Raw genomic sequence first — 14,535 nt, 5'->3', positions numbered from 1 at the left:
CATGTCTACATCCAAATCTGAAACTATTTGCTATGCTAAAATCTGCCTGCATAGAGCGTTCTGCTACCATAGCCATCACTAAATTGTGTTGAGTAAGGCCACAGTTCAACAGGATATGGAACAATGAGGAGCAGCGTGCAGGAACTTATCAGTAGAATCCATATTCCTGGGCTTTTGGAACGTGTGGAACTCATTTCTCCAATTTTGTGATCCCAAAGGTGGGATGTACTATAATCAAAGAGGGAGGGTGTCTTCATGATGTGATCTGAGGTTGCTTGGAAGGCCCAATTATCCCCCGAATTGTCTTCCACAGTGCCTGACTCTCTCATTTAAAATTCACTGAAGAGTTCCTCTTAGATTTAATCATTAACACCTTCATGGGAAGACAAATATCAAATTATATCTCCAAGTGATGGTTAACTTAGGGCATACTTTTGAGAAAATGAGTAGGAAGAGAATAAACTTTTAAATAGTGGTGATGGTGAAGAAATTGGTGCATAACTCAGAATTAAGTATGGTATGGGTAGATGGTCACAATATAAAGTTCTTAGAAGACAGAGAAAATATAAGAATTATGAAAAAATCTAGAAAGGGAGAGGCAGAAGATAGTAAAAGCAAACCACATCTCACAATATTGCCTGGGCCTATATTAATAATGCATTTCTCTCTTCCTCTTAAAAGATCTTTGAGGCCCAGTTGTAGTCTTAACGATGAGTCCTGCTCTTTCTGAAAAATTGTGGCAAAATACACATGACATAAAATTTATCTTTTAACCATTTTTAAGTATACCGTTCTCTGGTATTAAATACATTCACGTTGTTATGCAACCATCACCACCATCCAACCCCAGAGCTTTTTGTTTTTTCCAATTGAAACTCCATATCCATTAAACACTAACTTCCCATTCTCTCTTCCCTGCAGCCCACCATTCTACTGACACCCACCATTCTTTTCTGTCACTATGGATTTGACTACTCTACATACCTCATGTGAGTGGAATCCCAATATTTGTCCTTTTGTTACTTGTTTATTTCACTTAGTATTATGTCCTCAAACTTCACCCATGTTGCAGCATATATCAGAATTTGTTTCCATTTTGAGACTGAATAATATTCCATTGCATGTACATACCACATTTTGTTTACCCATTCATCTTCTGAAAGGACATTTGGGTTGCTTCCACCTTTTGGCTATTGGGAATAATGCTGCTATGAACATTGGTGTACAAATATCTGTAAGAGTCCCTGCTTTCATTTCTTTTGGATGTATCTCCAGACATAGAATTATTGTGTCATGTGGATAATTCTATTTTTAATTATTTGAGGAATTGCCATGCCATTTCACAGAAAAGCTAAAAGATTTTACATTCCCACCACAATTGCACAAGTGTTCCAATATTTCAACATCTTTGCCAACAACTGTTATTTCCTGGGGTTTTGTTTGCTTATAATAGCCATCCTAATGGGTATGAGGTGGTATCTCATTCTGGTTTTGATTTGCTTTTCCCTAATGATCAGTGATGTTGAACATCTTTTCATGTGCTTACTCATATTTGTGTATCATCTTTGGAGAAATGTCTATTCAAATCCTTTGTCCATTTTTAAATCAGGTTGTCTGTTTTTTGTTGTTGTGAGAGTTCTTCATATATTCTGCATATCAACCTCATATCAGATATGTGATTTGCAAATAGTTTCTCTTATTCAATGGATTGCCTTTTCATTCTGATAGTGTCCTTTGATATGCAAAAGTTTTCATTTTGATGAACTCTAATTTATCTAGTTTTTTTGTTTGTTTGTTTTTTGGTACCTATGGTTTTGGTGTCATCCAAGAAGCCATTGCTAAATCCACTATTGTGAAGCTTTTCCTCTGTGTTTTCTTCTAAGAATTTTATAGTTTCAGCTCTTACATTTAGGTTTTCAATCCATTCTGAGTTAATTTTGTATATGGTGTAAGGTAGGGATCCAACTTTAATCTTTTTGCATGTAGATATACAGTTTTTACAGTTTTTGTTGAACAGGCTGTTCCTTCTCCACTGAATGGTCTTGGCACCCTTGTCAAAAATCATTTGCCTACATATGAAAGCTTATTTCTAGGCTCTCTATTCTATCCCATTGGCCTATGTGTCTGTCTTTATGCCAGTGCCACTCTCCTTTAATTACCGTAGCTTTGTAATAAGTTTTGAAGTCAGGAAGTATAAGGGCTATATTATTAAATATTGACTATATTATGCAACATAGTATATTACATCATGTCTTGTTTCTTTTTTTAACTGGTATACTGTACCTCTTTTTTTATTTAAATTCAAGTAAGTTAACATCTAGTGTATTATTAGTTTCAGGGTAGAGTTTAGTGATTCATCAGTTCCATATAACATCCAGTGCTCATTATATCAAGTGCCCTCCTTAATGCCTGTCATCCAATTACCCCATCCCCCCACAACCTCCCAAGACTGTACCTCTTAATCTCCCTCACACATTTCATCTATCTTCCCATTCCTCTCCCCTCTGGCAACCATCATCTTGTCATCTATACCTATAAGTCTGTTTCTGTTTTCGTTTTGTTTATTCACTTGTTTTGCTTTTTAGATTCAACATATAAGTAAAATCATATGGTATTTGTCTTTCTCTGTCTGATTTATTTAATTTAGCATAATACCCTTTAGGTTTACCCATGTCATCACAAATGGCAAGATTTCATTCTTTTTTATGGCTCAGTAATATTTCATTGTATATATATACACCACATCTTTTTTATCCATTCATCTATTGCTGGTGGCTTCTATATCTTGGCTATTGTAAATTATGCTGTGATGAACATAGGGGTGCATATATCTTTTCAAATAAGTGTTTTCCTTTTCTTCAGATAACTACCTAGAAGTGGAATTTGGGGATCATATGATAGTTCTGTTTTTAGCTTTTTGAGGAACTTCCATACTGTTTTCCACAGTGACTGTACCAATTTACGTTCCCACCAACAGTGTAGGAGGATTCCCTTTTACACACATCCTCACCAACATTTGTTACTTATTATGATAATAACCATTCTGACAGGTGTGAGATGGTATCTCATTGTTGTTTTGATTTGCATTTCCCTGATAATTAGTGATGCTGACCATCTTTTCATGTACCCATTGGCCAAATGTATGTCCTCTTTGGAAAAATGTTCATTCAGAACCTCTGCCCATTTCTTAATTGAAATGTTTCTTTGTTTTTTGATATTGTGTTGTATGAGTTCTTTATATATTTTGAATGTTAACCCCAATCAGATATATCATTTGTGAATATCTTCTCCCATTCAGTTAGTTGTTTTTTCATTATGTTGATGGTTTCCTTCACAGTGCAAAAGTTTTTTCATTTGATGTAGTCCCATTTGTTTATTTTTGCTTCTGTTGTCCCTGCCTAAGGAGACAGATCCAAAAAAAATATTTATAAGACATGTCAAAGAGCTTATTGCCTATGTTTTCTTCCAGGAATTTTCAGGTCTTACATTTAGCCTTTAATCCATTTTTAGTTCATTTTTGTATATGGTATACAAAAGAGGCCCATTTTAATTCTTTTGCACATAGCAATCCAATTTTCCCAACACCATCTATTGAAGAAACTATCTTTCCTTAATGTATATACTTGTCTTCTTTGTCATTTACTAATTGACCATATAAGTGTGCATTTATTTCTGGGCCCTCTATTCTTTCTATTGATTTATGTGTCTGTTTTTGTGTTTGTACCATACTGTTTTGATTATAATAGCTTTGTAGTATAGTTTGAGATCTGGGAGCCTGATACCTCCAGCTTTGTTCTTCTTTCTCAAGATTGCTTTGGCTGTTTGGGTTTTTCTGTGGTTCCACACAAATTTTAGGTTTATTTGTTCTAGTTCTGTGAAAAATGCCATGGGTATTTTGATAGGGATTGCACTGAGTCTGTAAATTGCTTGGGGTAGTATGGACATTTTAACAATGTTAATTCTTCTAATCCATGAGCATAATATATCTATTTATTTGTGTAATCTTCAATTTCTTTATCAATGTTTTATACTATACTTTCAGAGCAGGTCTTCTACCACCTTTGTTATTCTTAGGTATTTTATACTTTTTGATGCCATTGTAAACTGGACTGTTTTCTTAATTTCTCTTTCTGATAATTTGTTATTAGTTTGTAGAAACACAACAGATTGCTGTATATTAATTTTGTATTCTACAAATTTACATAATTCACTTAGTAGTTCTAATAGTTTTTTGTGGAATCTTTAGGATTTTCTATATACAGCATCATGTCATCTGCAAGTAGTGACAATCTTAGTTCTTCCTTTCCAATTTAGATGCCATTATTTCTTTTCCTTGCCTCATTGCTGTGGCCAGTACTTCCAGCACTATTTTGAATAAAAGTGGCAAGAGTGGGAATACTTGCCTTAGTGGAAAAGCTTTCCTGATTTTAAAAGGAAAGTTTTCAGTTTTTCCCCATTAAGTATGATGTTAGCTGGGGGGTGTCATATATGACCTTTATTATGTTGATGTACACTCCCTCTATAACCATTTTGTTAAGAGTTTTTATCATGAATGGATGTTGAATTTTGACATGTGCTTTTTCTGTATCTATTGAGGTGATTCCTAAGTATTTTATTTTGTTTGATGCTACTGTAAATGGAATTGTTCTTTTAATTTCCTTTCCAGATTGTTCATTGCTAGTGTACAGAAAGACAACTGATTTTTGGGTGTTGATTTTATATCCTGCAACCTTGCTAAATTTTTTTATTTGTTCTAACAGGTTAGTTTTGGAAGAATCTTTAGAGTTGTCTACATTAAGATCACATTTTCTGTGAACAGATGATTTCACTTGTTCATTTCCAATTTTAATATTTTCTTGCTGAAATGCTCTGGCTGGGACTTCCAGTACTATGTTGATAGAAGTTATGAAAAATGGCATCTTTGTCTTGTTCCAGCTCTTACAGGAAAATCTTTCAGTTTTTCACCATTGAGTATGATGTTAGCTGTAGGTTTTTCATATATAGCCTTTATTGTGCTGAGGTAATTTCCTTCTAGTCCAAGTTTAAGTGTTTTTAGCTTCTTCCCTTTTTGAGGAAAACTATGTATTACATAGCCACAATATTTTACATACCATTCATTTTACCATTTAGAGAACTACTTCTTTCATTAGATAACACATAAAAACATATTCGCAAAAAATTCTCTCTTCACTCTAATTTAATGTAAAAATTAATGGTCAGTTCCTACAAAGGATGAGATGAATCTAAAATATTCCAATTAAATAAAAGTAAATTTAATTACACTCAAAAGTAAATTTCAATGAAAGATTGCTATTATTTGGCCTGGCAAGTTAAAAATATTAATTAATCTTTACAAGGAAATATTTATCTTTCACACTGAATTAATTTTAATATTTTCATTCAGACAGAAACAGGAAAAACCTTAACTCACAAAGTTATGTGATAGCAAATGGAATTAGCACTCTTATGGCTCACACCAGAATTATCCAATATTAATTTGGATGGATTCCTGTCATATAGTCGCCTTTATTCTCAAGTCATTGAGACTGTCTTTGGTATTGAGACTGCCAATTGAGTCATTGATGGTATCTAAGTCAATGATAAAAGGATTTCCAAACCATGTTTTAACTTTAACATTGTTTCACGATTAGTAACCTTCAAAGAAGTTCAAAGGAGTGTTTGTGTCTGGTGATTTCTGGAGAAATATTGACAAGGCATGGCATTAACTCCAGTCTGCAGCAGTATTCACTCGAGTATTATAAATGCTGCATAGCTGTTTACATATAATTTTCCATTCCAGAGTAACAGCTTAGCCAAAATATCTTAAGGCTTTTCAGTAGTTTCTATAATGGTGAATACAGGGACTCTAATAGAAAGTTATATTATCTTGCATGAAGAAACTTTGCATCACAGAAACTAATTCAGGAACAAATAAACTCCTGTCATATTTTTTTTTCTTCCCTAAATAGGTTTTCAATTTCTTTCAAAATATGTAAAATTTTTCTTCCAAATCCAATCAAGCATTTCAATACTTATTCACTGGAAAGTCACAATTATTTCTGGGTAGTAAAGAACATTATATTATATTATTCCCGTTTTTTTTATGGAAACTTATTTAAAAGCTGTGATTCAAGGTTCTTGCCTTCATAAATTTGGTAACTTTGACACCAGAATGCAAGCCTTCTCTCAGGATTCCTAACCAAGCCTTTAGGGTCAACCTGCACACGTAGAAATAATGTTTATTGACAAACAGAAAAGGTACGTGGAATGACAAGAATTGCAGGAGTTCTGGCTCTGTATATATTTTGGCTTCAGAAGATATTTTGCTTGTGGAAGAAACAGTTTGCCATTTGATGTCAACAGGTGTCTGAAATTTTTTAAGGGACCTCATAAACTGAATGTCTTCTTGGATGATGTCAACTTGCACACTTGAGCAGCACAACAAGAGCAGACTACATTGCAAGACTGACTAGTTGTATCGAATCTCACGATGAAAGAAAATAGTGTAGCTGGCAAATCCAGCCAGTTAGTAAACCAGTAATTAATCAATCTATCTAACATTTATTGACTCTATGTGCCATCAGTCTTCTAGGAAATGGGATGAATAAGGTAAATTCCCTGTCCTCATAAAGTTAATATTTTGCTTTTCCATGACCTCCTTCAAAATATTGATGAAACTGTTGGCAGCTCTGGTAGGATAGCACCCAAATAGGCAAAGACTGAAGACTTTGAAGATTTTAGGTGTTTTCATACAGGAGTTATGGATCTAGGACCTAAAACCCTTTCTGGTCATTTTAAGGACTAGAATTCTAGAATGAGAACCTGTTCCCTTCTGAAACCACATCAGAATATTTTATCCAACCACCCCAAAATGGGGATTTCTCTGGGCTTACCTAGAAATTCAGACCCAAATTCCAACTTTCAGAATTAAGATAATTCTTTTTTTTAAACTTTTTTTTTTTATTTGAGTATAGTTGACATACAATGTTACATTAGTTTCAGGTGTACAACATAATGATATACATTATGCTTTGCTCACAAGTGTATCTACCATCTGTCACCATACAACGCTGTTATAATATCATTGATTATATTCCCTATGCTGTCCCTTTTATTCCCATGATCTATCATTCCATAACTGGAAGGCTGTATCTTCCACTCCTTTTCTTTTCTTATTTATTTATTTATTTATTTTAATTTACATTCAATTGGCCAACATATAGTACATCATTAGTTTCAGATGTAGAAAATCATCAGTTGCGTACAACACCCAGGGCTCATCACATCACGTGCCCTCCTTAATGTCCATCACCCAATGGGCAGATAATTCTTCATAATCTCATTGTTTGCAACCCCCAGTGGAGCCCACAGCAGAGCTGTGACTGTATATTCTGGTGAACTCTGCAGTTATGCCTGTGATATCCAGGCAGAAGAAAATACAAAAATCAGTAAATTAGAATATATAAAATAACAGTTTCAGTGTAACAAAAGCATTGTAAATAAAACAAAAGAGGAACAATACTTTCAATGTATTTGACAAATTGTTCTCTTCCAGGTAAATATATCAAATAAAAGATGCATTCTCTTAGAAATATGGGTAAAAGTGCTGAAAAGGCAACTCACAAAACTTAAAGAAAGGGAAACAGTCACAGATGATGAAGTGTTCAACTTCACTGTCAATCATATGTCACAGTTGAGTTTTGAGAAAAAATTAAAAAGCAAATGAGAGAACAGGAATTCTGTTTGGCATCATGTGGCCTACATGTCTAATATGACTTTGCTTTCATTTCTACAATAAGCACAATAGAGCAGCTAATAGAAAACTATTTATTAATTTTTAAATGCCACTTTATTCTGATTTTAAAAACAACAGATGCTATTTGGGAATAGTTGAAATATAAATATATACAAAAAAGAAAAGTCACTTGTAAGTCTAACACCTAGACATTATTCTATCTAGTATTTTATATGCAATGCCATACTCTATTTTTTGTATTTTAAGTATTTTACGTATTGATCAGTGATCATAATTTTTCCTTTGACAATATATTGTGAGTTTTTCCCCACTTTTAAATAGCACCAAAAATCATGACAGATGGCTACACAGATGTCCATAGTATAGATGTACCATAATTTAAGCATTAACCTAATATTATAAAATTACATTATTTCCAATTTCCACCACCTTAAGTAATGCTGTGATGAGACTTTTGACATGAACTCTTTCTAAATGTTTTCCTAAAATAAACTCCTAAAAGTGAAATTACTAGTTAAAGGTCATGAACACTTTTTAAATCTTTATTCTTATTTCAAAGATACTATCAAAAATGTAAGAGTTTATTAACACCCCTGCCTACAGTATATAAAAATGCTCATTTTCCCATGCCCTTCACAACCACGGGCATTCTTTTTTGTAATTTATGTGTATTTAATTTTTAAAATATTGAGAGCTTTTGGTTTTCGACTGTGACATATGATTGACAGTGAAGTTGAACACTTCATCATCTGTGGTTTTTTCCTTTTCTGTAGGTTTTGTGAGTTGCCTTTTCAGGACTTTTACCCATATTTCTATGAGAGAATGCATCCTTTATTTGATATATTTACCTGGAAGAGAACTATTTGTCAAATATGTTGAAAGCATTGTTCCTCTTTCATTTTATTTACAATGTTTTTGATTCATTGAAACTGTTATTTTACATATTCTAATTTATTGATTTTTGTACTTTCTTCCTTTCATGTAATGCATAAAAAGGCCCTTCCTCATCCAAATATTTATTCAATACCAACATTCAACAAATATATTTTGAGGATTTATTACACCTCAAAGCAAAGAAAAACTTTTCCTGACTTCAAAACTTATTGTCAAAAATAATAAAGACTAGGGCTTTATTTTCTACATTTAACACTTTACCTTCTGGAAATTTTGATGTGTGGAGTAAATAAGAAATTTATCCCATAAAATTGCCTCATCTTCATTTGTTGCAAATAAAAACACAGTTAGTGTTGTATGGTGGTTAGAATTAAGCATTCCAGGGTGCGCCTGGGTGGCTCAGTTGGATAAGTGGCTGCCTTCGGCTTAGGTCATGATCTCCAGTTCCCGGGATTAAGCCCGGGTGTTGGGCTCCTTGCTCAGTGGGGAGTCTGCTTCTCCCCCACTTCCCGCTCATGCATTCTCTCTCTCTCTCTCCCACTCTCCCTCTCTCCCTCTCAAATAAATAAATAAAATCTTTAAAAAAAAAAAAAAAAAGAATTAAGGGTTCCAGAATCAGAAAGAACTGGTTGTGAATTCCAGTTCCTCCACTAAATAACTCTGTGTCCTTTGGCATTTTAGTTTACTTAATCTGAGCCTCTCTTTACCAAGCTGGAAACTGGGAATAATAATAGTTCTTATTATTTTGATGTTTGGTGAAGATTAAATGAAATACTCTGTGGAAATTTCTCAACAGTGCTTGGCTTATAGGAGGTACTATAAACTGACTTGGAATGCCACCATTATTTTTTAATATATTATAGATACTGTGTTATATTTCTTAATATGTTTTATATATAGAAACTTACTATTTCTAGTGAAGAGATTCTTTTCTAATTTTGAACTTTCACAATGTTGGAGTAGTTTACATGATACCTGTTATAAATCTACTAATAAAAGTTATTTCCCATTATTAATCATTTTCTTCTCCCCTCTTCTAGCTGTTCTCACTCATTTTTCTGAATGAACTTGAAAATCACTTTAATCAGATTTCCAGATAAATTCCAAAATTTATCCTGGTTAGACTCTATATTAGAATTTAACTAGATTGATTTCATGAATGTGAAAATGTATATATTTACACTACCGAAGCACACCATTAGGAAATAGTCTTGTCATGAGTCTTTCTTCCATACATCAGTAATTTTTTATCATTTTCTTCAGCTAGGCTCTATATATTTATTACTAGATTTCTTAAATTTTATTGTGCTATGGACTCAATATCTGTGTCCCTTCAAAATTCGTATGTTGAATCTTTAATCCCCAGTGTTAAGATATTTGGAGGTGGGGCCTTTGAGAAGTGACTGGGTCACGAGTAGGACACCTTCATAATGGGATTAACGTCTTTATAGAGGAGGAAGAGAAGCCAAAGCTCTCTCCCCACCATGTGAGGACACATTGAAAAAACAGCTATCTGCAGGGGCACCTAGGTGGTTGAGCATCTGACTCTTTGTTTCTGCTCAGGTCGTGATCTTGGGGTCATGAGATTGAGCCCTAGGTCAGCTCTGTGCTCAGCGTGGAGTCTGCTTGAGACTCTCTCTCCCTCTCCCTCTGCCCCTCAACTCCCCTTATGTACACATACGTGCTCTCTCTCTCTCTCTCTCAAATAAATAAATAAATCTTAAAACAAAAACCAAAACCAAAAAACAGCTACCTGCAAACCAGGAGAAGGGCCCTCATCAGACACCAAATCTGCAAGTACTTTGATCCTAGACTTTTCAGCTTCCAGGACTATGAGAATTAAAGGCCACCCATTTCATGGTATTTGTTATGGTAGCCCAAACTGAGACATGTTGCTTAGGATTTTTAGTTGTTTCATGAAAATATACATCAAACACTTTGCATACAATGTAGTAGTAAGGTAAGTATTGTGCATGAAATCTCACATTTCAGTCTATTAATTCTTTAACTTCAAGTACTTCAGTGAATCAATTACTTTTTTAAAGTAGTTGACATGTCATCCTATTGAAGTAATAACATTTGTACTTAAACATCACCTGATTAAACACTGTCACCTCTCAGATTTTGAGAATGCACCTCTAAGGTAATTTTTATGTTTTTCACATATAAATTTAGATTTATACAAAGTAAATACCTAAAAAGGTAAATACCTTTTTTGGAAAAAAATTCTTCTTCCTAAATCCAGAAAGTTTGCAAAAGAAATAAGGTAAAACCACAAAATTTTATGTATTCCATCAAATCAAAGTATAAAATAGATTCCTATCTCCTTATAAAAATACTAGACCAAACAGAAAGTTCCTAAGTGTGATGGGTAGGTAGGAGAGAAAAGTGTCAGATTAACAGAATATATTTTTTTTCTTTAGAGTCAGGAGTTAGCTCTAAAAGTGAATGTATGTAACAGTTAATTGTAATACTGACTTCAGGTATGCAAAAGTAATTATCTAAGAATATTTATTTTCCGGCAACACTTCAACAGTGGGGATCCATTTCATGGGATATATATCTCAACACTGTATCAACAGTAGTTTATAATCTTCCAGTTGACTTGGATCTGAATGGTAGCAATATAAGCAAGATTACTGTCTTTATTCTTAAGTAAAAATAAAGCCTTTGCATATCAAATAATTTTGAGAAATTGCTAGGAGAGAAGCTAGACTTTCTCTGTACTTGCTATAATGGCTCCAGTATTAAAATAAACAAATACAAATCAAAGAGAATGAGGGAGAATGGGCAATGCGGATCAGCATGGAAGCAGACGACGCAATGCTTGGAACATGATTTTTTAAAAAAGATACCCAGGACTACAACATTTATTTCCCTGGCTCAGGATATCAATAAATTATAATGAAGAGGGATTCTTGTCAACACTAGAACCAAACAGTTGTGATACCTAAAAATTATTTTTCTTAATCACTATATATTAAGTGCTCAATATCGTGTATAAATAGAATTTATTTCATTGTGAAGATTGTCTTTCTAAACCTCCCATCTTTAAAAAAATTCTGAGTTAAAACAAAAAGTTCAAGTATTCTGAAAAGGAGGTCCATCATGTAAAATAAGAAAATTCTCAAAAACGCATTAATAGAATCAGTTGCATCTGAAATTCAACTTCAACTAGGCCAATTTCATTACGAAAAGTCAACATAATAATCTATTTCTTTAAAGGTCACACCATCTGGATGCTTAAAAGAGACACAGGTTGATTTTTTTTTTCAAAAAGGGACTATTTTAACATCATTATAAAGTTAACTTTTTAAAAAAAAAAGTCTCACCCATAAGTTTCAGCGTCACAAATTTTTATGAGAAAAATTGCTTAGCCATCATTATTCTTCCACAACATTTCCCCCCTCCTGTGGTGTACAAAAGAAACTCACACTTCTAAGTGATTCTCGATTTTACCAACAGGTTATGGTCCACATTTTAAATAAAATACGAAAGTGGAAAGTTCTCCGAAATGAAAATGAAAAGTGAAAAAGCCAAAAGGTGATCTCCTAATGTAACATTTAAAATGAAATCTGTTTATTCGCAGATCTGTTCCTTCGTTTCCCTCCACGGCCGCGAGTTATTAGAATTTTTCATGCAGCCGAGACCTTTTGCACTCGGCAGCTTTCTCCTTCTTTCACATTAACCTTTTCCCTGAGGCAGGACCATGCATGTTATCACAGCAAGCGTGCTAAAGGAAGCTCCACAGAGATTAATAAGGGAAGGGACTTTGCACTTCTTGTCAAACCAGCCAAGTGGTTCCTCTTTGCTGCTCACCAAAGAACAGCGAGGGTTTTCCCAGACAGGTCAGAGAAAGGGCAGCACACCCACATTCAGCCTCTCTGGGCAAATTGGACAAATATAAATGAATCCCTGTCTTCAGCTGCATTTTGTATTTAACAGTTACTAATGGCATGATCACTATCCCAAACTATGGGAAACAAATCAATAGCTTGTTTTCTTCTGCAGAGAAGAGATTTTTCAGTATTCACTGTTCTTGTTCTACTGTAACAACAACTGAATATGTAAGTAGAAGTCCAACAATAGCAAAACTGAATATATAGAAACTTATTTTAGCAGAAGAAAATGAAAAATTCTATAAACATGACTTAACATAGCATCTGAATAAAAACTAGAAAATATGTTTGAGTAAGGTGCTCTAAAATACTAGAATTAGTGCCTCCAGATAATTGAACCAGTAGTTACTATGAACCAACAATGAACCCACTTAATTGTATGAAAATGTTTGTGAAAGGTGATTGCCCTCATTCCACTAGGGAAATGCAATATTCCTTCAGGACGTCAGATTGCAAGAGAAACTACAGAAACATACATGTCTTTACCCATGTCTTGCCTTGGTGAACAGTTTCCTTTTTCATATAACACCAGTAAGCAATGGAGCATTTTCCCGCGCTGAGAGTCAATTTATCTCACTTTACAACCTCTTTAATGAGATGGACGTTCAAGATCACACAATTAGTACATGGTTTATGCAGGATCCAAATCTAGGTCCTGCACTCCCCTAAGCTGGTGCTGTTTCCTGCACCCCAGAATCAAAGGCTACGAGCCCCTGTTGTACTCTGTGGGCAGTCGGTACCAACTCACGGGGAAGGTAGTGTCCTATAAGCAAAAATCAAATCCATTCATGCAACCTAAAAGTCATCTCAAACATTTCCATATTGATTCCAAATTTAAGCTCATCATTTCCATCACAGCATTTTAAAGCTTCAGTCATGAGCTTCTTTGGAATTTTGCTTCCCTGATACATTAAAAGCTACAAGATTGCATATCACTTCCTTCTTTATAATCAGTAAAAACTAGTTTAGAATACGTTCCCTCCAGTTAGAATCTTAGCAATTTGATATTGTTTAATTAGAGGAATTTTGGTCTATGAACCCATCTCTATTGAAAAGTATATTTTAGTTTCCGATTTACATTAAAGGCGTATAAATGAAATCCACGAGGGCCAGGTATCTAGCCAAATCTCCCTGGGCTACCCGTCAGCCCCTGACTTGAAGGTGTCCAGGGAACTGAAATTGGACAAAGGAGAATAGCACTTACATTGCTGTTCATTGCTCTTGTCCCCACACTGATCTGTGAAGTCACACACGTTGTCAGGAGGTAAGGACAACCCATTGCCACACTGAAAGGCTTTTGTTCCTTGCTGAACCCATGCAGAGATGAAAATACAAGAAATCCAAAGGAAACAAAAAGCTTCATTCCTTGGGAATGCTAACATTTCGGCCAAGCAGAAGAGCACCACTTGATAGGTCGCTGGGAGATCAGGCAGTTGTAATAGGTGAATCCATAATTAGAAACATCCTTTCTCTTTTCTCTACCCTTTCTTTTCCAGATTTGCCTCTTATGACTGGATACCCTTGGTAACTATTTGCAACCCTAACAAATGACTCCCAGAGCAGTTCATTTACTCTTTCAGAGGAGTGTCTTTAGAAAATATTTAACTTGAGCAATTGCACCTTTTCTGTATCTAGCTAAACATGGATATTTATTGCCCTGTGTATACCATATTTAAACAATGTAAGCCTTTATGATCATGCTATCTCCTGAAAGAAAATTTTAAGAAACAAAGGGCAGGCACATAAATGGGGTGGGGGACCAGGGGAGGACCACAGTAAAGTTTTAAGTAACAGCAATGTTCTGTATTAATTCCTGTGCTTACTTAATCACATTCATGTAATTTAGAACATTATTGCGGTCGCTAAAACTTATTCAAATATTTCAGACCCAATTATTAGAATTTCTCTGTGAGTTCAAAATGTGTATCCTTAGTTATTAAATAGGAACCTCATATTGCTTGTTTGGATAAATTGAGTACCATAGGA

At 34.3% G+C, this 14,535-nt stretch overlaps 1 protein-coding gene across 1 annotated transcript in view; it reads right to left on the bottom strand.

Moving 5' to 3' along the window:
* MALRD1 (MAM and LDL receptor class A domain containing 1) overlaps positions 1-14,535 on the bottom strand; it is an 803,589-nt gene that overhangs the window by 781,729 nt on the left and 7,325 nt on the right. The window contains exon 2 of the mRNA XM_032425534.1: positions 13,754-13,966. Coding sequence (XP_032281425.1) covers positions 13,754-13,966 — 213 coding nt within the window. The remainder of the gene's footprint in view (positions 1-13,753; positions 13,967-14,535) is intronic.

The sequence above is a fragment of the Phoca vitulina genome, unplaced genomic scaffold (assembly GCF_004348235.1).
Source record: "Phoca vitulina isolate PV1807 unplaced genomic scaffold, GSC_HSeal_1.0 scaffold33, whole genome shotgun sequence".
Lineage (NCBI taxonomy): Eukaryota > Metazoa > Chordata > Mammalia > Carnivora > Phocidae > Phoca > Phoca vitulina.
This window is presented reverse-complemented; position numbering and strand designations above follow the sequence as displayed.